Source organism: Mauremys mutica, chromosome 2, assembly GCF_020497125.1.
Source record: "Mauremys mutica isolate MM-2020 ecotype Southern chromosome 2, ASM2049712v1, whole genome shotgun sequence".
In the NCBI taxonomy this organism is placed as follows: Eukaryota; Metazoa; Chordata; order Testudines; family Geoemydidae; genus Mauremys; species Mauremys mutica.
In genome coordinates, this window is record NC_059073.1 from 147372511 (window position 1) to 147398170 (window position 25660).

Here is a 25660-nt window from a genome sequence, read left to right on the forward strand (position 1 = left end):
GTGGAACCACACCACTGGGGTCTCTTTGAGGCGGTCCCACGAGCCTGTTGATGGAAAAGTCAGTCAGCCACTGATGGTGGGAGATAGCAGGTGGAAGCTGGTCACTGTGGCTTCAGCAAGTCAGGGACGTGACAGCGTTGTTTGTGTCAGTGTGAAAACAAGGGCACGTAACCCTCTTGCTGCTGCATGTTGATGACTTTGCAGACAGCAGGCAGGCCAAGGAGGAGCCCTGCGGAGCGTAGTGCACGGATGGAGTGTATTCGCTCAGGAGGCTCCTTCTGACCCCTGCTGCTTTCCCCCTGCCTCTGCTTTGGGTGTGTGGCTCCGGGTTCACAAGGCATGGGAAGAAGGGCAGGCCGAGAGGATGATGGGACGTGTTCCATCCAACCAGGGGCTTGGTGGCAGTAAGTGTTAGAACTGCCCTTCCTTTGTTTAAGCCAGCAATTCCCTCACCCTCTTGGTTACACCTGTTGTGCTATAATCCTCCTCTTGTCCTTGCACTGGTCTAATCGGAGGCGTGGTTTGACACCGGTTTCAAATGGCACTGCGAGGCAGTGTAGCCTAGTGGATGGAGCATTGAGCTGGAACTCAAGAGACCTGCTGGCCTGCAAGGTGACCTTGGGCAAGTCACTGCCTGTGCCTCAGTTTCCCCATCCTTAAAATGCATTGATGGCACTGACCTCTCTAAAGTGCTCTGATGAAAAGCACTCGATAAGAGCCAGGATTTGACTCTAAGCTACAGGCTGTCCACATGGGCGGGCACAAATGGAACTAAGCTGATGCAAGGCTGTGTCTAGAGAGGCTCTTCAGTCACTATTTACACTGCTAGAGTTAAACGGGTGCAAACCCCTGAGTGTTCCCGCATCACAGCGGCTTATTTCCCGTCACCCTGTGTGCTCCCAGGCGCCTAGAGCTAAATCCCAATGAGCCTCTGAAACTGAAGTAAGAGCAGCACTGGTTTAAATTCACACCTTGGCACATCTTCCCCCAGCAAGGAGCTCCTAGGACCCTGGGTCAAAAGGTCAGAAACTAGGTGATTTAGGAGCCTACATCCTGCTGTTACAAGGGATTTAGGCTCTTAGGGCTGGATTTTTAACAGTGTGTGAGCAGCTAAAGATGCCTACTCTTTGTCATCACTGGTTCTCGGGGGGTTTTACATTCGGCTGCTATGACCGTGTGCATCAGAGCTGCTGTAACAGCACCAGTGAAAACCAGCAGGACTGGCTGGGAAATTCTACATGGGAGAGGGTATGTGAAAAACGGGACACTCTTCATGAACCTGCTTCCTGCTCCATTATTTACAGTCGCTGAGAACTGGGCCCATGAACCTACAGCCAGTGCAGGGAGCCTCTAAAAGAGGAGTATTAAACTCCCAGGGTTTGAGGGGGTCGAATTGAAATTATGTTGTAAGCTTGGTGCTAATGAACAGCCACAAGAGCTGGAGAGCTTCTAAAACGGTGGCCAGCAAGTTAGACACCTTTTGAGTGTCTAGGCCAGAGTCTAGGCATTGGTTGTGACGGCGTCTTCCCCAGCCAGGAGATCGGAGGAACTGCTCCCCGGCAGCTTGGCTGTGCCATGAGCAGAGCGCAGCATTGAGGCCTGTTCTCACTCCCCCAGGAAGCCGTCATGTGGTAGCCAAGTCGTGTGAGGAAAGAGGGTGCCAGAGAGAAACCTTTTGAACCCTTTGCGGGAGGGCAGGCTGGGGACGCGCAGTCCCACAGAGCGACTGGAAGCAGTAGCCAACGCCAGAGAGGGATGGAGGTGCCTGGAGTGGCCCCGGCTACCACCATTGCCCCGGGAAGGATGTTAAAAACCCCAGTCAATGTGGGGTAGTAAAGAGAGTGAAGATGGAACTGGAAAGGGGCTGGAGGGGATGTGAAGGGCTGTAATCTCACCCTGGCCAGTCACAGTGTGAATCCAAAGCTTTATTTGTCAGGTACATTTCTCCATACAGCAAGTCGGAGCCTTCACCCGCTACACCAAGCGAGGGGGAGCAGGGGGGCTGACCCTCGGGAGGAGGGGGTGTTTCCTGAAGCAGCTGAACGTTGTAGGCAGGGGGGATTTCAGATGTGTCGTCGGTGTGCAGAGGCTGCTGTGGCTTTATCGCTGCGGCAAAGCTCGCAACTTGGGGGGGAGAAGCACGTCTTCTGATGTGGGAGCCAAGCCAGCGTGTGGTTCTCACTGTGACTCAGCTGCCGTGAGACCCTTCTCTTGTACACTAGACAGCACCGTCAGCCCCACAGCTCCCCTCTGCCCCAACGCCCCGCGGCCAGCAGGGCAGCAGACTCTAAGTGTCACTGGGGCAGGGAATAGTGTGTGTTGTCTTAACTCCACCTCCCCCCCGCCTCAGCCCATGGATGTGATGTTCAAAATCTTGGAGCCAAATTTTTGCAGAGGCTACATCCCTCGAAGGCTGCTCCCTTTGCAAGGGAAGGGGAGGGGAGGAGGTGGCCGCATCGCATGCGGGCGCCTTGCTGGCCCAGGGGTGCAGGAGCAAAGCAGTTAGAATTTGCTTCCTCCAGGTGTGTGAAATACTGTCATGCTCCCAGCACAGGATGGGATCTGGCTAGCCCCTCGTGGGGGGGGGGTCCTCCCTGCAGCAGCCACGCCCCTCGCAGGGGGGCCTGTGAAGGGCACAGTCGGGTTGGCGTTGCTGGCAGTGGGAGTTGTAAGTGGGCAGTGGGTGTGTAAGCTCCCCCTTTCTGAGGAGCACTCAGCAGATGGCCCAGGAGGAACAGGAGCTTGGCCAGTTCTCTCTCACCTCCTGTCTATGGTGCAGTTCACCTTGCAAACGGGGTCCCAGCATGGAGCTGGATCTCAGCTGGGTTTCAGGCCACGGCTGCCTGGGAGATGCAGCACATGCCAAATGCTGCCTTGGACCCTCTTTATAGGCACGTGCGGGAGCTGCCCGTTGGGGTTGGCCTGGCCTGGCAGTTCTAGCTGTAGCATAGCCAGGGGCCTTGGACGTGTGACGACAGCTGCGGTTTGGCACAGGAATCTCGGCCCAGCAGTTAGCACTGGCCCCAGCTGACCAGTTCCAAAGGCAGGCATCTCCCCAGCGAGGAGGCCACATGCAATCTCTGTAAGCCACCATGGTCCTGCCCAAGGACTATCCCAGCAGTGCTGGAGCCGCAGGCATTACCCCTGGTGCCACACGCCCTGGGGCAGAGCACGGGCACGGGCCAGCAGCACTGAGTGGGTAGCCAAGGCTGGGGGGGCGGGGGCAGAGGGGAGGAAATCACTCTCGAGGGGGTGAGATTGAAAGTGGAGGCTGCCTGGGTGGAGGAGAGGGAGGGGCTGGGCTGGCTGCAGGCAGGGGAGTGTTGGCTCAGCAGCCTGGTGTGTCTCCAGCTATGCCCAGCTGTGGGCCTGGCAGTGCTGCACGGCCTGGAAGGGAACGGGGAGAGGAGATGTTAGAGCCAGACAGGGTCCCCTCCAGCTTCTGCCCCCACGTGGCCCCAGTCTGGCTCCAGCTGGGGTGACCTGCACAGGCAGGAGGAATTTGGGCCCCAGTGATGCTGGGAAAGGGGCCCCCATGGACCTGGAGCAGGTCTTGTGTCCCCCCTCCTACCTGGAATGGGGGAGGTGGGGTGGAAAGGGGCCTCCCAGGGGAGTGAGGGGAGGCAAAGCTGTGTGCACATTGGCTGGTCCCTTGCCTGTGTGCCTTGTCCCCCCCCCCCCCCCCCCGGCACAGTACTCACCTGGCACTGCTTGGCAGTCTCCAGGCTGGAGCACCAGTAGGCTGGTCCCAGCATGCAGCCCTCGGGTCCAGGAGCAGGGCCCGTCCCAGCCTCACACGCGCCCAGTTCCTGTGTGCGGGTGGCAGAGAAAGCACAAGGCCCGTCAGCCTCAGGGGCAGGTCAGGCCAGCTCCCCTCTGAGCGGTGATGGAGGGAGCCCGGCTGGGAGCCACAGTAGCTGAGAGAGTCTCTCAGGATTTTCCTTTCAGGTCCTGGTGCCACCTGGCTGGGGCAAGTGGCCTGGATCCCTGGCTGGGGAAGGGGTGTTTGCGGCTCCTCTTACCTGGCACGTGCTCTGGGGGTCCCAGGCCTTTGGCAGCAAGGTCAGCAGCTGGGGCCAGTGCTGCTCCATGAAGCTCTTGCACTGGGGAGGAAGGAGGCAGGTTAGTGTCTCCCCCGGGTCGTCTGTCTGTCTGTGGAGCCCCAACCCCCTCCCCACTGATGCCCTCCTGCCCCCTGAGTGCTCCTTGCAGATTTCAGGGGCATGGCTGGCTTCACCTGTGAGGGTCCCTCTCTTGCAGAGAGACCCCATGGGGCATGGCTCCAATGGCCGGGAGCTCAGACACTAGCACAGCAGGGACCCCACCTTCACAGAGAGCCCCTTGTGTAGATCCTCCAGCCCCGTTCTGCCTGCCAGGAACCCCACCCATCACGTCACATCCCCCGGCACCGACAGCCACATCCATGGGAATGGGACCCTGGGGAGGAGCTGGGAACTAGGAGCCATCTGGGGAGGCCCCTTGGCCTCATCGCTCCTGTGTCACTGCCAGCGGCCTGGGCACCCACCTCCTGCCAGCCCTGGTGGGCACCACTGCAGGCCCTGACCAGAGCCACCTCCACGTCTGCCACAGTGCTGTTCGCCTGCACGGCCGACTTCGCCAGGCCCAGGACAGCAACGCAGGCCTGGCACTCGGCGCTCTGGGCAAGGAGCGGCACCAAGGGTGGGTCTGCAGGGGGGACAAGGAGTAACATGAGAGGCACAAAGACTGGGGGCAGCGTAGCAGCAGCTGGGGGCTGGCATGAAATACACATGAGCCCCAGGGAACGTCTCCACCCAGTGCCCTGGTCCTACCCCCGGGGGTCATCAAAGCCCAGGACCAAGGCAGCCTGGCCAGGACAGCATTAAAATGCAGCTTATTTAAGCCTTGCCCCATCCCAGCATGCCTTGGTGCCCCAGGCTCCACCTCCCAGCATTGCTCCAGACTAGGAGCCCTAGAATGCCTCAGTTCTGGGCTGCAGCCATGACAGCCTAGTACTGGGCCAGGGAATTGCCGTTGAAGGGCCAACACCCTGCTCTCTAGTGTGTCTACGCTGCACTGTAAGCCCCTGGCTTGAACTTGGGCTCAAGCCTAACACCCCTTGCATCTACACTGCAGTTGTGCTAACCCAGGGCCAGACCCCAGGTCCCTGCAGGGCTGGCAGATCCGAGCTCGAGTTAAGCTGGTGGGTCTGCACACTGCAGTGTGGACGCCAGAGCCTCAGGTTCAAGCACAGGTCAGAAAATCCTTAACCTAGGGTTAAAATGCAATGTAGACGCTCCAGCCCCCAAGCCCAGGACTAGCAGAGCAGGGCCAGGGCCAGGACTCACCCGGGCTGCAGTTCTCCCCCGTGGTGCACATGAGGAGCATCCCGCAGATCAGCCGTGGGCCCAGCTTGTCTAGGATCAGGTCCAGCACGGTGGTGGTGTATTTCTCCATCAGGCACTGGCACATGCCACCGATGGTGCCCGGCAGGAGATGGCAGAGCTGTGACATGGACTTGGCGATGGCCCCCTTGGGGAAAGGCAGACAGCCTGAGTCAGTGCCCCACCCGGACTCTCTCACCTCTGGCCCCCCTAGCGGGTGGGCAGGTCCCCTCCTTCCCCCCGGCCAGCTCCCGTTGCAGGAGTGGCTGCAGCAAGGCCCTAAGAAAACTCATTATTTTTTGCTGGACATTTTGGAAAATTCCAGGTTTTTCCTGCCATTTTTTTCAAAATGTGGATGGAAAAACTCCCTGATTTAAAGAAAAAAAAAGTTAAAATGATTCTGAGATCAGATTTCAAGGGCTAGATCAAATGCCTCCGTTTTTAAAAGCCAAAGAACTTTGACCAAAACCCAAAGATTTTTACCCATTTTTTTTTTTACTGAAAATGGTGGTTTTTCATAAAAAAAATCTGGAAAATTCCATTTCTTTTTGGATGGAAAAGGCATTATTTGACTACTCATGTCACCCTCGGGGTGGGTCTGCCCCACTGCACTGCTCTGTGCCCACTGGGCACAGATGCCAGCTGCAGCTGCCACTGCAGGAGGCAATTTAGGCTGCACAGGCGTTTCTCTGCAGTGTGGTGCCAGAGGCCCCGAGCACAGATGCCTGGCACCATGTAAACAGCTGAGATGAACCGTAACCTGGGCACTAGGGCTGATAGCTCAGAGTTACCCTGGGCATTGCAGTTCTGGGAGGAGCAGAACCTCTCTGCCGCAGAGGAATTGCCACAGGGGCCTTGGCAGTTCCAGGCTCACAGTCTGGGGGCCTAAAGTCTCCTTCGAGCTGACTGAGAATTCTCCACTGAAATTAGTTTCCAACCAAAAATGCAGTTTCTACAAACCATTGAAATTTTCCACCCGAAAAACCAAACAAGGGTTTGGTTTTGAGTCAGCTCTCGAGGGGGTGAGACTTAAAGCGGAGGCTGCCCCGGGTGGAGGAGAGGGATCGGCTGGGCTAGGAGCTGAAGCCAGCCTGGGGGAGCAGGCAGGGGAAAGTTGGCTTAGCAGCCCGGTGTGTCTCCAGCTATGCCTGTGCATCTGCCTGTGGTGCCTCATGAGCATTGGTGTTCTCCCATACTTGGATTACATCTCCCATGATGCACCATGGTGTGCCCTCTAACCAAGCCATGTGGTGCATCATGGGAGATGTAGTTTGGCTAGTGAGTCCGGCCCCTAGGGGAGAGCGCGGGCAGGGGACATGAGGCACCGTGGCACCCTGGGAAGATGCAGTTTGGTGTCAATGTTGAACCGACTCCAATGAAACATGTTTGGAGCTTTTTGTCCCATAAAAACTCTTTGATTTTTTTGTCCCAACTTGGGAACAAAACAAAGACTGAACTATGAGCATTTCCCACAGGTCCTGATTCCTGCTCCCTCTTCTCCAATTCAAGGGCACCTGGGGTTATTGTCCCCGGGGCATTGCCCATTGCCAGCCCCTGCTGCTCCTCCTCGGCTCGGCCAGCCAAGCCAGGCTCCAAATTCCAGTTGCTCTCGGTTCTGCCAGCCCCATCCTGCCCTAGGGCCCAGGTGTGCAGCCCCACCCCTGAAGGTGACTGACGGCACCTCATGCCAAGCACGGGGAGGGTCCAGCTCTCCCGGAGCCGCGCCGGAGTGATGGGGGGACCCATGGGAACCATGGAGCGAGCAGGGCTGCTCCCCACGTCATTTGTTCAGAGCTAAAACGCACTTTAGTTTCCTCAGGCATTTCCCACGTGGCAGAGCGAGCGTCCCCCACGCCCTGCCCTGGGAGCTGTGGGCTGCCAGCACCTGTACCAGCCAGCGCTGGCTGAGCTGAGACCTGCCTAGCTCATTTCATAGCCTCCCATTTGCTGCCAGCCTGGGCGGGGCTGGAGCCGGTGGCCAGCTCTGGGGTCTCTCCCGCGATGCCCCGGGGGCAGGGGGGAAGGTGGGCGCAGCACCTTGGGGATGGTGGATTCTATCCGGCCGACGAAGGAGCGGCACATCCAGCACAGCGGGAGCGGGAACGGCAGGTCCTTGCTGTGGCCTCCCTTGGGAAAAGAGAACGGGGTCAGCTCCGGCAGCTGGGGGCCGGCCTGGCAGTGCCAGGCAACCAGCCAGAGAGTGGGGCTCCACCTGCGCCCTTGAGCTTCACTCCCACAGCCAAGCCAGGGAGCCCTTCAAGCCAGCCTGTCTCCAGCCACACGTGGCCTGAGGGGACGGGACCTTGGCTGCCTTACACATAACAAGATGCTCACTGTTCTGGATCTGGGCAACCCCGGTTTGATCCCCACCACCACTGCGGACCTGCTTGGGGTGTGGCAGCCCAGGGGGTAGCTCCTGTGGGGATGTGGGCTGGATGGATCTTGTAGCAAGCTCCATGGGTGGGGCAGAGTCCCCCACCTGGACACTGGGTGGCGCTGTCCTCTCTGGTGGCTGGATGCCAGAGATGTTTAGGAGGTTGCTATGGCTGCCTGGAGCTGCAGAGAGCCTGACACAATTGCTGGGAGAATAGCAGTGTGTCTGCTACAAAATAATTTGTCTCTAGTTCTTTGTCTGTGGAGCAGATGGAAGAAGCCTGTCAGCCTATGATGGGTGAAAATGTATCAGTTGTCTCGGAATTGATTCTGGACACAACTGAAGCCCAGGAAGGAAACGTTCCTAAGTCTGTGTCTGCTGGGGAGAACAACATTGTAACTAGGTCACATCCCGTTAATGTCAGAGCTAGTTCCCAGGGGCCAGGCGATCCTAGTGTGTTGCTGAGTAAAGATATGACAACCTTGTCTGATCAGGGTGATATAGCCAGGGCACAAGGAAAGCACGGAGGTGATTTGACTGTTACCCACTGAGAGTGTGGAAACTCCTGACAAGGCGGGAATGGCCCCCAAGCTTGTGTGTGTTGTCAGCCAGGAGACCTGCAAAGTGGAAGAGAATGTCTCTAATCTTTCGAATACGGAGTCTAGCACCTTGCCTGAGAGGAAGTTGTGTGAAAATTTCCCTGATGTCCCAGAGGTAGTTCTGGATTTGAGTGACGCTTAGAAGGAGTTTGTTAAATTGTCCATTGTGCCCAAGTCGATTCTGAACATAGCTAAAGCAAGCTGTTGCAGAGTATGGTATTGCAGAAGGGAAGGGATTTCTGGGTGAAGTCTTTGAAGTCTGTGAGAAGTCAGTAGCTGTCCTAGTGGGGGTGAAAAAGAATTGCTCCCTTTGACTCTTAATGAACCATTGTCTCTTAATGGGCCAGTGTTGGTAGTAAACAGTTTCTCTACTAAGAAAAGTGTGTTGGTGCCTAAGGCCAGAGTTTTTCAAATAAAAATGAATCCACTGACTTTGCTTTGGAAAAATCCAGTGGAGCTAGCTTAAAGGAGGCTTCATGAATTGAAATTGGAAGTGAACAGTTTGTGTCTCAGGTTCAAAAGGGAGGCTGGATTCCTGGCATTACACAGCAGAGCAGCCTCGTAAATAGTCCTATAGACACTTTGGATATGTCAGGTGATTGCTTAGTAAGCTCTGATGCATCTGATGCCTTGTGGATGCAGAAATCGGTAGCTGAAAAGCAGGAGAACTGTAGTTCGGACATGATGCTAGAAAATGGTTGTGTCTCTTTAAGGCATGTTGTCCATGCAAATACCCTAGCTCACAAGAGGGGAACAAAGCTGCCCACAGTGGCTGGCAATAAGCACATAGCTGGGGATCCCACAGATTACGGTGTACCAGAAAGCTCAAATTTCAACCCTCTACAAAGGGAAAAGAAGGAAGGCAAGTTGCCCCTTGAAAGGCAAACGCCCTAACAGACTTGCCTCACTCATCTCTAAAATACCGAAGCCCCGAGGATGTGGTTAAACTAAAAGTCTATGTTAAGAAAACCCTGAGGTAAAGGGAACGCTACAAAGGTAGCTAACCAAAAGATTTGGCATGACAAAAACTATTGTGATTGTGTGTGACGTTATGAGTATATTATAATATCTCATTGAAAGATGACAGGGCCAGAAAGAGTTAATTAACTCACCGACTGACCTGACCCATGGGTGAACCTTAAGAAGTGGTTAGGAAGATCTGTAAATGAACAGAGCTTTGAAATGCAAGTCTGCATTGTTAGAGATCAAGGGTAGATGTTTGTTCAGGGCTTGTGATATGAGCAAACAAGTCTTGTCTATTGCTATAACTTTAATTCAAAGATCAAAAAAGGAATATTAACATGTAGGAAGACACTTAAGGAAAATAGTATTATTGTCTATGTGTCTCTTTGAAGGTTGTGGTAACCTGTATCTGAACTGTTTGATGGATAAATTACCTTGTACTAATTGCCAGGCTGTTTGGGAGAAGGAGTTAAGCCTATTGTTTTCTCAGGCCGAAAGGCTGCTGGAAATGTATAAGAAGCCTGGGACGTGATCCTACTTGATCTCAGATCTGCTTTGGGTTTCAAGAGGGGGAAACCTTAAACCATAAGGATTGAGATCCCCAGTCATTGACTGGAGCCACCCTGAATATGGACATTGGACTATAACCTCTGGACTATTTCTAAAAGGACTTTTGGCAACTACAAGCTCACCTCTACTATGCATCTGAACATCAAGAATTGAATTCAAGTCTGTATGTATATTGATCTTTTAACCAACACGTCTCTCTTTTCTTTTTTAATAAATTTTAGCTTGGTTAATAAGAATTGGCTAATAGTGTGTATTTTGGGTAAGATCTAAGTTGTAATTGGACCTGGGTATGTGGCTGATCCTTTGGGATTGGAAGAACCTTTTCTTTTATATGATGAGATAAGATTTTCAGGAATCACCATCATATCTGACAGGTGTGTCTGGATTGAGGCCTGAGGCTGGGCACTTTAAGGGAACTGTGTGGTTTGGACTTCTGAGTAACCAGTGAGGTACTATAGAAGCTGTTTTGTTCTGGTTGGTAAATCTAAGTATTGGAATAACCACCAGCGTTTGGGGTTTGTCTGCCCCATTTGGTTTGCAGTTCACCCTGATTGAGTAACCTCAGCTGGCTCCTACAGGCAGCACCGTCACATTGTGATTGTGCACTTGTGACAGATTTGATGTTAATATTAATGCTAATGTTAATTCTTGTAACTAGTTCTCACGGCTGATGCCAAAACCTGTAAAAATGTCTAATGTGTATGACTTATGGGGAAAATCCTCAAACATGTTAAGAGTGGTACATGAAAACATACTGTGTAATAGAAATCCTTATGATTATGCTGTTTGGGTCAATAAGAACACACTTTGTATTAGAAAGCCTAATAATGTTGAGGTTTCACAGCTAATGCCTATACACAATTCTAAAACTTTCCACAGCAGAAAAACCATTACAAGCTTGCACTGCTGTGCGAAAAGGGAAACTGAGGTACAACACCTCACCACCTTCATGGCTAAATGTCAAAGTACGTGCTCTCTGAAAAACATTGATGTCTATGTTAAGTTAACACATAGGCTCAATCCTGAAATCACTAGAGTGTTTGATAGAATATGGACTAAGTTGTCAACTTGGGCCAAAGGATGCATCACTAATTTGGCCTTAGAAAGGATTCAATATAAACACAGCTCATATCAATATTGGGAGGTCCTTTAGGTGTATCCAGGAGCTTCAAATACTCCTGTCTACACCAATCTCACATTGGGGGTGTAACGCATAGCCAGAAAGGGTTAAGCCTCCTGCAAGATAAATGACCCAAATTTAACCTTTAGAGACATGTTTGAAAAGTATGTGAATGGTAATTAGGGCCATTCCATGTTAGATAGGCCAGAACTTTGAAATGCAACTCTGTATTGTTAGCGAATTAGAGGTGATACTAACTGTATGTGTGTACTCATATCTTGTTAAATGTTAGCCATGTAAACAGACAGTTCTTGTCTGTCATTAGAGCTATTGATTCAGAGATCAAAAGGGAATATTAACGTTTAGATGAATCTTGGGTGAAATAATGTCATTGTCTAGATGTCTCTTTAAAGTCTGTGATAAACTGCCTAATGGATACATTGCCTTATGTTAATCAGTGTAGCTAATTACCGGTGCTGCTTAGGAAATAGGTCTACTTTCAAGTCTCCATGATTGTCTATTGTTTACCTAAGGACTCCGAGCTGTCAAGAGAAGGCCTGGAACTGTATAAAACTCCTTTGGGTCTGGATCCTTTTGATCTCAGATCTGCTGGATGCTTCATGCCGGGGAAGCTTAAGTCATAAGACTGAGCTCTCCAGTCCCGCCTGGATCACCCTGAATATGGACATTGGACTATAACCTCTGGACTAATTCAGAGAACTCCAAAGCTCCCCATCTCTGCTATGAATCTGATCTCAGAACCGTTCTCATCTCTGTATGTATATTGATCTTTTAACCAATCATCTCTTTTCTTTTTAAATAAAGTTTAGTTTAGTTGATAAGAATTGGCTGTAGCATGTATTTGGGTAAGATCTGGAATATTCATTAACCTGGGAGGTAATGTGTCCGATCCTTTGGGATTGGTAGAACTTTCTTATATGATGAATAAGCTTTTCAGTAATGCTCATCATATTTGACTTGGGTGTCTGGGCGGAGGCCTGAGGTTGGGTTGCTTTAAGGGAACTGTGTTGCTGGCTGCTGGGTAATCAGTGAGGTATTACAGAAGCTGTTTTGGGCTGGCTGGTAAATCTAAGTATTGGAATATCCCTCAGCTTTGGGGATCGTCTGCCCCATTCTTTGCACTTCACCCTAATTGAATAACTTCAGTGTGGCTCCCCGGAACCCCCGTCACATGCCCCAGGGCAGGCATTGAACTCGAGCCTCTGCTTGAGCTAAAGGACCCAGCTCTATGAGCTCAAGGCTAGGTAGCTTCCCTGCTGCCCCTCAGAGTGATGGGCTCAGGCTCTCAGCAGACTCAGGCAGCCAGACTGCTCCAGGGGGGTTTCCTTGTCAGTCATCAGGGTTGTCAGTGAAGGTGGGATCCAGGACCCTGATTCCATGGTGCAGGGATGGGCTCATTATCAGGCTGTGTGGTGTCATGGGGCACCCAGGGCACGGGGGGACGTATGGGCACCTAGGCCTGGTGCTGGCCCTCTGTATGGGGGAGCAGCCCCCAGAATTCAGCACATCAGCCCTGCTGAAGTAGGTAGAGGAACCCCACATGGCATCAGGATCGGGCCCAGAGGGGTGAAGGTGCCTGTACCTGGGTCTGACCATCGGGAAGATACAGGTGGAGACCTTGCAGCAGCTGGAGAACACACTTGTCCTGGCTCTGGTCCTGCGACGGGTCCGTGGGGCACAGGCCCAGGCTGCCGCAGATGGAGGTGGGTTTCTGAGGGGCAGAGCACTGGTCAGTGACACAGGGGGAGCGGAGGGGGGATGTGGGTTTGTGCCCTGGGATCCGCGAGTGACACAATGGGGAGCAATGCCCAGGGGCCCCAGGACACTGGCCCGACCCCTGGGGCTGGGAATTCCTCTGGAGGGGCGGATCCCAGTGGTGCAGGGGACTGGGGACCCCTTGGCTGTGGGGTGTCACTGCCTGCGCCCCCTGCTGGAACCGCCCAGTTCAGCTGTGGGCCGGTTCTGATCCGATCTGCCCCAGTTCTGCTCTCCTGTGTGCCAGGCCGGACTAGCCGGAGGAGAGACCCCTGCACGACAGAGTGACCCCAGCCCATCGTGACGTGGGGTGACCAGCCAGCACTGCCCAGCCCTTGTGCCCACGGGCACCGGCAGAGCAAGACTGGGGCTCAGTGGGTTGGGTCACCGTCCCCTTGGCACAGCGTCTGCCAGCGAGCCCAGGGCAGGCTCGGGTGCCTGGTGGGTCCAGCAAGGGACAGGGCAGCAGGTCTGGCCTAGGCTGTGGAGTAGGGTCTAGTGGGGTAGAGCAGACAGGGCTGGGACTCCTGGGTTCTAGTCCCAGCCTGTGTCCCTGACTCACTGGGACCCCGGGTAAGTCCCTCTCCCTCTGTGCCTCAATTTCCCCACCAGCCCATGTCCCAGCGGTGTGGCTGGTGCTCCTTTGGGCTGCTAGCCCTTGGGGGTGGCTTTATTTCCTGGCGTGGTGCCATCGTGTGAGGGCAGCAGCGCCCCCCTGTTATCTGATTGGCTGGGCGCTGAAAGTCAGGCAGTGATAGGGATCCCACCCCACGGGGAAGGGGCCAGGCGGGTCCCACTTACAATCTGCCCCTCCAGGCAGGCGATGAAGAGGGTGAAGTACGTGTCCACCACCTTCTGGCAGTGTGGCACCAGGGTGTGCAGGGGCAGCAGGGTGCACTCGTGGGTCAGGTACTTCTGGATGCCTTCCTGTGGGGGGAAGGGGTGTGAGTGGGGCAGAGCCAGCGCCCGCTCCCCCAGGCCTAGCAGAAAGGAGCCCTGGCCCTCCACAGTACCTTGAAGGCTGAATCCTTGGCCATGCGGGTCAGGATGGTGATGATTTGCCCGCAATCCGCGCACATGTCCTCCTGTGGGGGAGAGACCACGTCAGGGGATGAGTGGGGTCAGGGCCCCTCTATGGGGCCCCAGCTGCTCCTCCTTCTCCCCCCACACCCGTCAGCAGGGCATGGCCTGGGGCCAGTACGCCCAGGGCACCCCCCAGCCCTGCGCCTCATGGCTGAGCCACCAGCCCCCCCAGATCCTGCCTCACGGCTCCCACACCCCCCCAGCCATGGCTCTTGCAGGGGCCCCAGGGCTGCTCAGCTGCAGCCCCCCCAGGCCAAGGGCCAGCTGTGGCCACCCCCCTTCCTGGGACCCCGGTTCTGGCCCCACCCAACTCTCTCTCTGCCGGCCTCCCAAGGGCTCCCTGGACAGGGCTGGGGCCAAGCCCCCGGGGCTCAGGGACACGCTGGCTGCCCCTAGCCAGGCTCCCTGCTGGCCCTGAACCCGGGATCTGCGGCTCTGACAGCACACGCCTCTGCCTGGCCGCAGCCCCCGGCTGGCAGGGAATGGCCTCCACACATCTCACCCAGCCTGACCGCAGCAAGTTGCGGGGCACGGACGAGACCTGCCTTAGCAGCCTGGTTCCACCCGGCCTGGGCACAGATCTGCACCGCGCCGCACCGCACAGCCGTCGCCAGGCTCCGGCACCAGAACGTTGGACCCTCGGCACAGCCCTGCTGGGCCAGCGGGCTCCCGGCCAGGGCTAGGGACGAAAGAGGCCAAGGCCCGGTTAGTGACACGCAGCTGGGGCCTGGCCAGCACCAGGGACAGACAGCCTCCGTGCTGGGGCAGCCGTGCTTCGTCCAACGCTCCCTCCGTCCCCCTGTCTCTCCCTCTCTGCATCCCTCTGTCTGTCCTCCCTCCGCGCTCTCTGGCTCCATGTCTTCCACCAGCCTCTGCTGAATTCGCCACCCACGCGACAGCATCAAAGGCAGGACGTGTTTCCAAAGGGGATGCTCCATTTTGGGACAGCAAAGAGCCTGTGGCTGAGCTGGCCAGTCAACACCTGCAAAGCCGACACCAGCCACAGAACGGCAACTGGGCTGCGGGACGTCAGTGAAAGGCGCCTTCAAAACCAGGGGACCAGGTCTGGCAGCCAGAGGTTTCTCTCCCCACAGCCGGAGCCGCCCTTCTAGAGGTCTCTGCATCTCAAAGCGCTTACCCAAGGTGGGCCAGCAGCATTAGCCCCTTTTACAGATGGGGAAACTGAGGTACAGCGCAGGAAAGGGAAGCTATCCAGAGTGAGCAGCAGAGCTGAGATAGAACCCAGGCGTCCTCTCTCCCAGCCCCTGTCCCCCCTGCTCTAACCACTATACCCCACTCTCCTCCCAGGGCTGAGGAGAGAACCCAGGAGTCCTAGTCCTGTCCCCTGGACTCTTACATGCTGAGCCCTCCCATGTCTGGGCTATAGCTGCCCTTCCGGCTCTGGGTTAGTCCCACAGCGACCTGATGGCACCCTGGTGCTGCACATGGGGTGGAGATGCAGGGGTCTGCCCTGGGTCCAAGGAGCAGCTCTGGCCCATTGTGGGGAGCGAAGGATTTCATGGAAGGGCCCCTCCTGCCTCCACCCCATGCGCCCATCGCTGGGGAGGAGATCCAGGCCTGGAGGGCAGAGCTGGGAGAACCAGCCGTGTCCCATCTCCCCCAGCCTGGGGCAGGAAGGTGCATGAGGTCTCGTCTCATTGCTCTCCCAGGGGCCTGGCTGGGTCCCTACAGCCCACTCCCCATGGCTCAGACATATCTGCCCCCAGCCCTTGCCATGTGAGGGGTCCCCCTGCCTCGCAGACGCCCCCATCAGGGGCTCTCCTCGTGTGCCCATCACTCCCCTCCCAGCCCGGGGCCATGCATCCTACTGGCTGGATCCGTGGAGTTGATTCCCAGCCCCAGGCAGTGTAGGGGTGGAGGGCGGCAGCCCAGTCCCTGTGGCTGTTCCTACCTGAGCCTCCGCAGAGCAGGGTGAGCAAAAGGAGCCGGGACCCGGCCATGCTGAGCTCAAGCATTCGAGCACCCGCATCCCGCGCCCCTTTTATAGCCATGCTGGGCGAGGGGGGCCCGGCCCGGCCAATGGGACTGTGCCCAGGATCCCCCTGGAGGAGCAGGGGTGGGGCTTGGATTAAATTTAGCAAAGTGAGTGGCTAAGAGGCAAAAGTACTTGGCTGAGGTCCAGCCCCAGTGCCCCTCACTCCCAATCTGCAGCCCCCGCTACCCCAGCCCTGCCCCGCCCCCAGCTCTGCCGGTGCCCCTCACCCCCGATCTGCAGCCCTCGCTAACCCAGCCCTGGGCTCCCCCGACAGCTCAGCCCTGTAAGGTGCCGGTTGGAGTTTCACTCAGGTTTCTGTCTGTGGTGATGGATGGGGGCCTGATGCCCATGTGACCCAGCCAGTGCGCTCAGGGCTCAGTCTGTGGCTGAGCCCAGGCCTGGGATCCCCCCAAATGTGGGACGTGTGACCAGGCCCCCGTGCCTTGTGTCTGTGCCACTTGGCGTAGGGCTCCCTGTGTCAGAGCCCCGGGCTGCACAAGGCCTCAGGGAGGCTGGGGGGCTCTGGACTGGGAGTGGGGGTTGGACCGAGCAGGGCCAGATGCCTGGTCCTAGATCAGGATCCAGCCCCGCCCGCTCGGAGGCTGGCGCCGCTGAGCAAACAGCCCTGAGTGGCCCATTCACTGCCAGGCTGGGCCGGGGGGAGTTGCCGGTTTGTCCTTCGCTGAGAGCTGGGGGCTGTTTGCTGTGGGGGGGAGTGAAATGAGGTCACTTGTTTGGCAAGTTCTAATCCCTCCCCAGCTCCGCATTCAGCCTGCCCCTCCCGCGCTGGGCCCCTCGATTGGCCCGACGCGCCCCGGGGCAGTCGGTGCCTGGCCCAGGGCACCTGCCCCCAGGCCTGCGGGAAGGGCAGGCTGGCGCCACAGAGTCCTGGGCTCCTGCTGCTGTCACCCGCCCCCCCGACGGGGGCCCAGGCCCTTACCTGCCCCGCTCGGGGCGTGTTGACATTGCCCCCGAGGGGTATGGCGCTGTGTGCTCAGGTGCTCGGGCTGTTGGCTTTGGCCTCTCCTGGCGGCACAAGGGCCCTCGGGGGCCAGTTCTTGGCAGCCAACGGCCCCAGGCCACGCCGAGGGTGGGGGCGTTGCTCCCGATCCTGAGGGGGCCCCTGACGGGTGACAGCGGGCAGCACAGATTGTGCCCAGCCCGCAATACAGAATCGCCTTGAGGCCCAGCTCCGTCCCCAGGGGCTGCACACAGGCAGGGGTCCGGGCGCCCGTGGATCGCTCAGCTGGGCTGGATGGCCCAGGGAGGCTGAGCTGGCATAGAGCGCTGGGGGGGGCATGGGGCGGGCGCAGTGCGTTGCATGGGAGAGCTCCTGGGAGCCCAGGGCAGAAGGCAGCCCCCAGGGGGAGGAGGAGAAGTAGAGCTTTGCTGTGCATTCCCCCGCCCCTGGTTATTTGCCTGGTGGCTGAGTGGCGAGAGCTGCACCCACAGGCTGGGGCCGTGGGGCACAGAAAGGAGCCCATGTCCCAATTGCTGCAGGCAGAAGCTTTATTGAAAGGCTGGTTTTCGGGCGGGTGTCACAGCTGGGGGCAGCCGCTCCTGCCGGGGCTCTGGGCGCAGCAGGGGCTCCACTCTGCCCTGGCTCACGCGGCATCTGAGGAGGAGAGAGAGGCCAGTGAGGGACAGACAGACTCAGTGCAGGGAATGGGGGAGTCTGACCCAGGCCGGACAGACCGAAGGGCCATTAGGGTTCACCCCTCTCCCCAAGAGCCCAGCCGATCTCTGGGGCCTCGGGTGACCCTCCCCCGGCTACGTGTGCCCCATCCCAGGGGTCCAGCACCTTCCTCCAGGGCTCCCTGGGCAGGGGGGAGGAGAGCTGGTCCTCATGCTCCCCTGGGCTGGGCGTCCCCTGTGCCCCCAGGAGCTGGCTCAGCTGCCCAGGCACTGGGGTGGGTTGTGGGGCCAGGCAGGCCTCGGCCTTCTGGGGGCGGGGAAGGACCAGCCAGCACTAGGGGCCCCAGCTCCACACTGCCCCAGGGTGCCCGGCTGGGCTGGGGAAAAGGCATCTGGTCTGGGACTGGACTCCGTGGCCATGGCAGGACGGGGGAGCTTTGCCCTGCCACTGCCACTGCCCGGCCAGGACCTGCCTTGGGGGCCCCTGGTCCCTGCCCAGGGGGCACAGAAATCCCCAAACTTGAGCCCAGATCGGCCAGGGCTTCCCAGGCCCAGGCCCCGCGCTTCACTCAGTGCCCAGCCCTTGGTCAGGGCTGATCGACCCCAGAACCCCAGGGAGCTTGTGACTCTACCCCTCCGCCCTAGTGCTGCCCCCCCAGGGATCTGTCCCTCATGCCCATCACCCCGGCATCAGTCCCTCACCACCTGCCCTTCCCCTGCCCTCATTTTCACCTAGTCAGTGTCACTCTCTGCCCCCCATCTTTGGCCCATCCTCCCGGCCCTGTCCTCACCTGGTCCCATGGCATCCGCAGAGCTCTCTGCAGCTGGGGCCTGGGGCAGGCCAGGAACCTTCCACCCTGGAGACCATGGAGAATATGGGTGTTATTTGAGGCAGGGCCCAGCCCCTCAGCTGCTCATAGCCAGGACCACAGACCCTGCATCCCGCTGCAGGGATCGAACCCAGGGCCGTCAGTGCCCAGCCGCTCGCGCCCGAGCTAAGGGTGCAACTCCCTCTGGGCGCAGCAAGCAGCCAGCTGGTGTCACGACAGGGGCCGGCCACTAGAGAGCGACATGCACTGGGCCAGTGCTGCCCATGGGGTCTGGCGCGAGGGGATGGGGCCCGGGGAGAGGTTGTGGGAAGTGGGTGCGCAGAGCTCGGGGCGGGACAGGAGGTTCTGTAGAGATGGGCTGAGCCCCCTTCCTCCTGGCTGCAGCTGGCAGAGCCCTGGCCCCACACGCCCCTCACAGGAGGGCTGGGACTCCAATGCGGTCTGTGCCTCCCCAGAGGGGGCGCACGGCAGCTGTGAGTGGAGCCCGGAGCAGGGCCTGTGGGTCAGACCAGGAGGGGATCTGTGCTGACACCCCCCTGGAAGGGGATTAGCTGGTGAGGCTGGGCCCAGCCAGAGCCCTGGAGATCCGCCCATGGGGTGGCCGCACTGAGCCCCTTTAGCTCCCCCAGACTCCCCATCCCTGGGGGGGGGGCAGCACATTCCTGCGGGGGGGGGCACCGCGCCCACTTCCCCAGCTGCCACTCTTGTGAAATCGCTTTTCTCCAGAGCGGCTCCTTTGATGCGGGTGGTGCTGCCCAGCCCTGAGCACTCCCTGGTCTCAAGTGCCCTCACGGGCTGGAGATGGTTGTGGGCACAGCCGAGGGCCCTTTGCAGCGCGGGGTGGGGCTTGGGAAAGCCCGGGGGGAGGTGTCAGGCAGCCATGGGGGGGCCGAGGGGTGACGGCTCGGGGCAGTGGCCTCGTGTCAGTGAGAAGGGGCCACGGGTGGTGACTCCCCTCCCCAGTGCTTGTGGGGGCTGGGCCTGATCCCTAGAGGGCTTGAGCCATCGTTCCCAGGGGCAGACAGGGGGCACGTGCCATGTCTCCTGCCCGAGGTTCCCCCGTCAGCCTCCCCTCCTGCAGCTCCTGGGCTGGCCGCCCGCTGGGAGCCAGCTGCGGGCCTGTGGGAGCATGGAGCCAGGTGGGTGCAGCACCTCCCAGCCCGGCTGGATCTCCCAGGGACCCTCACACCAGGCTGCTGGGCGCAGACAGACCCCGGAGCTCCCTCGGATGCTTTGGGGCTGGGCACCATCCCCGCAGGGTGGGCCAGACATCTCCCCCGGTGATCGCCCGGGGGCGCCACGTGGAGTCACCCTCCAGCCTGGCTGGGTGTTACAGGGAAGCAGATTGGGATGGGGGCTTGGTGCCAGGCAGGGGTCAGGGAGACAGGATGGAGGAGCAGCTTAGGGGGAGGTGCTGGGCAGCAGGGACCCAGTGACCAGCTGTGGGCACCAGAGGGCAGCAGCCTGGCCGCAGGGCTGGGGCTGGGTGACCCCACAGCTCCCATGGCTCAGGAGCAAGCCCCCTCCCCCTCCATTGACAGCAGTGGTACAGCCCCTCCCCCGCTGGGTTCCCAGCCCAGGTAGGGGCACCCATGGGTCAGGCTGGGGGAGGTGGGACCCTGGCACACGCCCTGATTTTGGTACCCCAGACCTGATCCCTGGTGGGAGGGGGCAGGAGGCTGCAGGAGAGACCCCAGCTCTGCCCTCCTGGAGCCAGGGGCCCCACAGAGCCAGCCCACTGCCCAGCTCCCAGCGCGCTGGCCCCAGCCCCCCAGGGATCTGCCCTGCCGGGCGCGGTGGGCTCAGGGGCAGCCCCCCTCACCTGGGTGGCCCTGGCTCTTGCACATGTTAATGGAGACGCAGATGTCGCGGGGCTCCAGGTCCTGGGCCAGCCCGTCCTCGATGGGCTGCATGTACCGGTCCACCACCCGGTGGCACTTGGCTGCGAAGCCGGAGCGGAACTTGGAGCAGATCTTCTTGATGGCCATTGCCACGCTGCTCTGGAGGATGGCCAGGGAGCGTTGGGAAGGCACTGGCTGGGGCCTGGTGCACACCCACCCTCGCACGTTCCCACCTGCCCTTGCACATGCTCACCCACCCTCGCACACTCCCTCAGACATACCCACCCCCTTGCACGCTCCCACCCACCCTCGCATGCTTCCACCTGCCATCACACACTCCCTCAGACATACCCACCCACCCTCACACTTCCACCCACCCTCGCACACTCCTGCAGATATACCCACACCCTCGCACACTTCCACTCACCCTCGCACACTCCCTCAGACATACCCACCCACCCTCGCACGTTCCCACCCACCCTTGCACATGCTCACCCACCCTCGCACACTCCCTCAGACATACCCACCCACCCTCACACGCTCCCACCCACCCTGGCACACTCCTTCACACATACCCACCCACTCTTGCACACTTCCACCTGCCCTCACACGCTTCCACCTGCCATCACACACTCTCTCAGACATATCCACCCTTGCACACTCCCACCCACCCTGGCACACTCCCTCAGACATGCCCACCCACCCTTGCACTCTCCCTCGCACGTGTTCACCCACTCCCCCATGCCGCCTGGCATGTGCCCTGCCACTCTCACAGGCTCCCTTGCACATGCCCACCCTAGCACACTCACTCTTGGCCCCCATCCTTGGCATGCACACTCTATCACCCTGGCACACTCACTGCCCGGCAAGGGGTCCTTACTGTGTTGTGCGTGTTGGACACCATTTTCTTCAGCTTGCTGATGACTTTTTTGCACGCCCAGCACTTCACCAGGGGGTGCCGTTCGTCAGCGCCCTGTGCCGGGACACAGCAGCCAGGTCAGTGCCTCCCAACACATGTCAACCTGTCCGCAGGGTCCGCCTTCTCGGATCCTGGGGCAGTGGGGGTTTGGGCTCTGGAGCTGGCAGGGGGGGAATCAGGGCCCCCCAGGGGGGTACCGTGGGCCCCCCTAAGGGCAGGAGCCTGCGCTGGGGTCTCAGAGGGATGGGAATAAGCCCCCAGGTGCCCACCGGTCCCACCCCCAACCCGTACCAGCTGGGAGGCACCGAAGTCCCCGCGCCCAGCCCCATGGAGGCACCAGCTCGCTCACCTCGGGCAGCTCGTTCCAGTCGTACTCCAGGCAAAACTGCAGTTGGCCGCACTGGGCTGCTGTGGCCATGTCCCGGCACCAAAACTCAGGGCCCTGCAGGCACTCGGGGGGCTCCCCCGGCAGGGCCAGGGCTGGAAAGGGAGAGAACTGGCAGAATGAAGGGCCCCCCCAGCTCTGCTAATGCCCTGACCCACAGCCCCCTGCTAGCCCAGCCCTGGACTCCCCCCAGCTCTGCCGGTGCCCCTCACTCCTGACCCACAGCCTCTGCCAGCCCAGCCCCAAGTTCCCCCCCAGCTCTGCTGGTTCCCCTCAGTCCTGAACTGCAGCCCCCTGCTACCCCAGCCCTGGGCTCCTCTCACAGGTCTGTTGGTGCCCCTCATTCCCGACCTGCAGCCCCCAACTCTTTACACTAGGGGAGCTGGAAATAGGGAAGAGAGACACAATGGGGGGGGAGAACCGCAGGGGGAGGCTGGAGTGAATGGGGGGGCGAGGAGCCAGGAGGGGAGGGACAACAGAGGGGAGTGGCAGGAGGGGGGTGATGGAGACTGCGATGATCAAAGCAGAGGGGGTGCTGACGGGAGCTAGCGGACGAGGGGCTGTGGTGGGGACCCAGCCTGGGTGCTCGGGGCTAATGGCCTGTCCTCACCCCTCTGCCCCGTCTCAGGCTGGGGGTCTTGGGGCCCCTTCCCTGGACACCTGGGTTCATCTCCCATACCTTAGGCATTGTTTTCCCTTCAAGCCCCCCCCCACCCCAACCCCGGCTCCTACCAGTCGGCCCCACAAGCAGGGAGAGGAGCAGCAGCACCGCCATCATCTTGCCCCCAAGGTAGGCGCGTCGTGTCGCCCCTTCTCTCCCTGGCCCTATATCCCCCGAGGGGGTTGGCCACGCCCCGTCCCTGGGCCCCAGGAGCCAATACGAGGTGCTGTGGGGAGCCCCCCGCCGCGGTGCAGGGGGTGGGGCAGGTTTGGTTTCTCCAGCAGAGCCAGGAATAGCAACTGACGTGAGCGCCAAACACTTCCTGCCCCCCCAGGAAACCTCAGTGTCCACAAGTGGCCCAGGCTGCAGCAGCTCAGAACTCCTCTGCTGGGTGGGGTCTCTGCCTCTCACAGCCTCCCGTGTCTTCCCTTCGACCTGCCCCCTGTCCTGCTGCTGGCCGGGGGGACGGGGTACATGGGGCAGGATCTCTGGGGTTGGGGGGTGTATCGGCCTCGAGGCTGCAGGGGTGTTAGGAGCCCTGGATCATGGCGGGGAGGGAGGTTCCCAGGGGATCACCCACCCCATGGTGCCTCCCCCTTCCCCGCCCGTCACTGTGCAGGGCTCTGCATCTGCCCTGCATCCAGCCGCCAGCACTCGGCAGGGACTGGGGGGTGGCCAGGGCACCGTGCACTGCGGCTGATCTCTGCCCCCCGGGGCCCAGAGAGGGCAGATCGGGGGCATGGCTGGAGTGCCTGTGCAGGGCCTATCCATTGCCCCCCAAGACTCATGGGGGCTCTGGGTGCATAGACAAAGGGCCACCCTGTGGCCTGCATGAGGAATCTAAAGGGGTCCCCGGGTACTCGCCACCCCCTGCCCCATCCAGACAGGACCCCTCCTGCCCAGGTGTTGGGGGCTGCCTGGCACGGGTGGGACACAGAGCTGCCCTCGCATGGAGGTTGGTGCTGGGTGGGCCGCTGGATCTCCAGGCCCTTCCCCCAGTGCCTGAGGTCTCCTCCCCAGGGTCCATTGCAGCATCTGCCTGCCTGCTCTGGACCAGTGACCACCTGCCCCAGGGCTGCCGGGACCTGCTCCCCTCACCTGCCTGCCACAGGGCACTGGGCTCTGTGCGGCACAGCTCTGAGGCTGGAGAACGCCCACTCCAAAGGCCTCGTCTTGGCAGGCCGCCCTCCGGTCACAGGCCAACGCCTTGGGGCTGGGGAGCTTTGGGGAGCGGCCAGCAGGGGACCAGGAGATGGCTCATAACCCAGAGCAGCCGGACCGGGCCCCAGTGTCACCCCTGTGAGGTGGCTTGCAGCAGGGTACAGATGCCCCCTGGCCGGGGGGTGCTGACCCCTCCTAGTGCCTCTGGAGTGGCCGGATGCCCCCCCCAGAACCAGCCAGTAACAGCCACCCTGAGCAGCGACAGCCTGAGCCCGGAGCCGCCCACCCAGCCCCTGGCTCTGTGCTGTTACTTTGGGATATGCTCATTGATTAGGGTTACTCCTCGGGGCGGGGGGGCGTGTTCTGTAATTCTATCAATGTGCTGCTTGTGTCACTTGTGTTCTCCACTCCTCCTGCTGCAAGGTCCCCCAGTGGAGCTACCCTGCAGGACCTCGGTTCCCCAGGGCTGGGCTCTTCCAGCCCCAGAATCAGATGAACACACACACACATCAACAGAGAACTGCTGCCACCCTCCTAGCACGTCCCTAGCCCCACTTTCACGTTACAATTGTCCTGCTGGGTAACCCACTTGATGAGCAAACCCCACAGGGTTTTTGGGTGCTGCTGGGATCTTTAAGCTGAGGTACGAGGACCGTTGCTGCAGGGCAAATGAGGAAACCAAAAAACACCCATAAGGGAGTGAGACAGAGAGAAGCAACCAACTTAATCATGAAAGTTATTTATTTCCAGGTAATAACCAGAGGGGAGTCAAACAAAACAAACAGTGATAATATTAAATCTAACTTAATCTTGATTATAGAAGTCAGGTTTACAAAACTATACCTGATCACACAAGCCAGGTGAATACCCACTTCGTCGGATGCATGTAGTGGAAATATCCAGGAGCAGGTATATATACGCAAGCAAGAAGCAGGCTAGAGATAATGAAGTCAGTTCAATCAGGGAGGATGAGGCCCTCTTCTAGCAACTGAGGTGTGAAAACCAATGGAGGAGAAACTGCTTTTGTAGTTGGCAAGCCATTCACAGTCTTTGTTTAATCCTGGCTGATGGTGTCAGATTTGCAGATGAACTGAAGCTCAGCAGTTTCTCTTTGAAATCTGGTCCTGAAGTGTTTTTGCTACAGGATGGCTACCTTTAGATCTGCTATCGTGTGTCCAGGGAGACTGAAGTGTTCTCCTACAGATTTTTGTATATTGCCATTCCTAATATCTGATTTGTGTCCATTTATCCTTTTCCGTAGAGACTGTCCAGTTTGGCCGATGTACATAGCAGAGGGGCATTGCTGGCATATGATGTCGTATATTACATTGGTGGACGTGCAGGTGAATGAACCGGTGATGGTGTGGCTGATCTGGTTAGGTCCTGTGATGGTGTCGCTGGTGTAGATATGTGGGCAGAGTTGGCATTGAGATTTGTTGCATGGATTGGCTCCTGAGTTAGAGTTACTATGGTACAGTGTGCAGTTACTGGTGAGAATATGCTTCAGGTTGGCAGGTTGTCTGTGGGCGAGGACTGGCCTGCCACCCAAGGCCTGTGAAAGTGTGGGGTCATTGTCCAGGATGGGTTGTAGATCCCTGATGATGCGTTGGAGGAGTTTTAGCTGGCGACTGTATGTGATGGCCAGTGGAGTTCTGTTGGTTTCTTTCTTGGGTTTGTCTTGTAGCAGGAGACTTCTGGGTACACGTCTGGTTCTGTTGATCTGTTTCCTTATTTCCTTGTGCGGGTATTGTAGTTTTGAGAATGCTTGGTGGAGATTTTGTAGGTGTTGGTCTCTGTCTGAGGGGTTAGAGCAGATGCGGTTGTACCTCAGTGCTTGGCTGTAGACAATGGAACGTGCGGTGTGCCCGGGATGAAAGCTGGAGGCATGAAGGTAGGCATAGCGGTTGGTGGGTTTTCAGTATAGGGTGGTGTTAATGTGACCATCACTTATTTGCACCATAGTGTCTAGGAAGTGGACCTCCCATGTAGATTGGTCCAGGCTGAGGTTGATGGTGGGGTGGAAGCTGTTTTGTTGAGGCTAGACCACGGGAGCTGATCATTCCTGGCTCTGGGCGCTGTTCCTTGGAGGGAGCTCACAGTGCACTTGGGCAGCTTTGCTATTTTGGATCCCAATCAAGGATTTATTACTAGAAATGGTCTGATAACTGCTGAGCTGGGTGTGTGCAGGCGGGTTCATTGACATCTGGAGCAGAGATCCCCCATCTTGCAGTGCTGCCCTGCTTCTCCGTGCGGTTCTTGCCATGGAATCTCTGTTCCCCATTCTGTAGCTAGTGGAGATGCCTCCTTGTCCCATCTTCCATGCAAATGAGGCCAGGGGAGTTTCCTTAATCCTGTCACCCTTGTCCCAGGGGTTTGGGTGTCTC

The 25660-nt window shown here is 58.5% G+C and overlaps 2 protein-coding genes across 2 annotated transcripts; both read right to left on the reverse strand.

Annotated features, from left to right (window-relative positions):
* Positions 1 to 3295: 3295 nt before the first annotated feature.
* LOC123363220 (pulmonary surfactant-associated protein B-like) lies at positions 3296 to 14786 on the reverse strand. Its single transcript, XM_045004100.1, has 10 exons — positions 14394 to 14786; positions 13779 to 13850; positions 13567 to 13692; positions 12593 to 12721; positions 7401 to 7490; positions 5328 to 5511; positions 4526 to 4686; positions 4023 to 4103; positions 3702 to 3809; positions 3296 to 3387 (listed from the first exon to the last, which is right to left on the reverse strand). Exons 1-10 carry the CDS (start codon positions 14784 to 14786, stop codon positions 3352 to 3354), a joined length of 1380 nt encoding a protein of 459 aa, XP_044860035.1. The 3' UTR covers positions 3296 to 3351.
* Positions 14787 to 17336: 2550 nt separating this feature from the next.
* On the reverse strand, positions 17337 to 22233 carry LOC123362752 (prosaposin-like). Its single transcript, XM_045003211.1, has 7 exons — positions 22187 to 22233; positions 21419 to 21549; positions 21031 to 21123; positions 20132 to 20309; positions 18271 to 18336; positions 17435 to 17459; positions 17337 to 17404 (listed from the first exon to the last, which is right to left on the reverse strand). The coding sequence occupies exons 1-6, from the start codon at positions 22230 to 22232 to the stop codon at positions 17449 to 17451; spliced, it is 525 nt and encodes a 174-aa protein (XP_044859146.1). The 5' UTR covers position 22233; the 3' UTR covers positions 17337 to 17404; positions 17435 to 17448.
* Positions 22234 to 25660: the final 3427 nt, after the last annotated feature.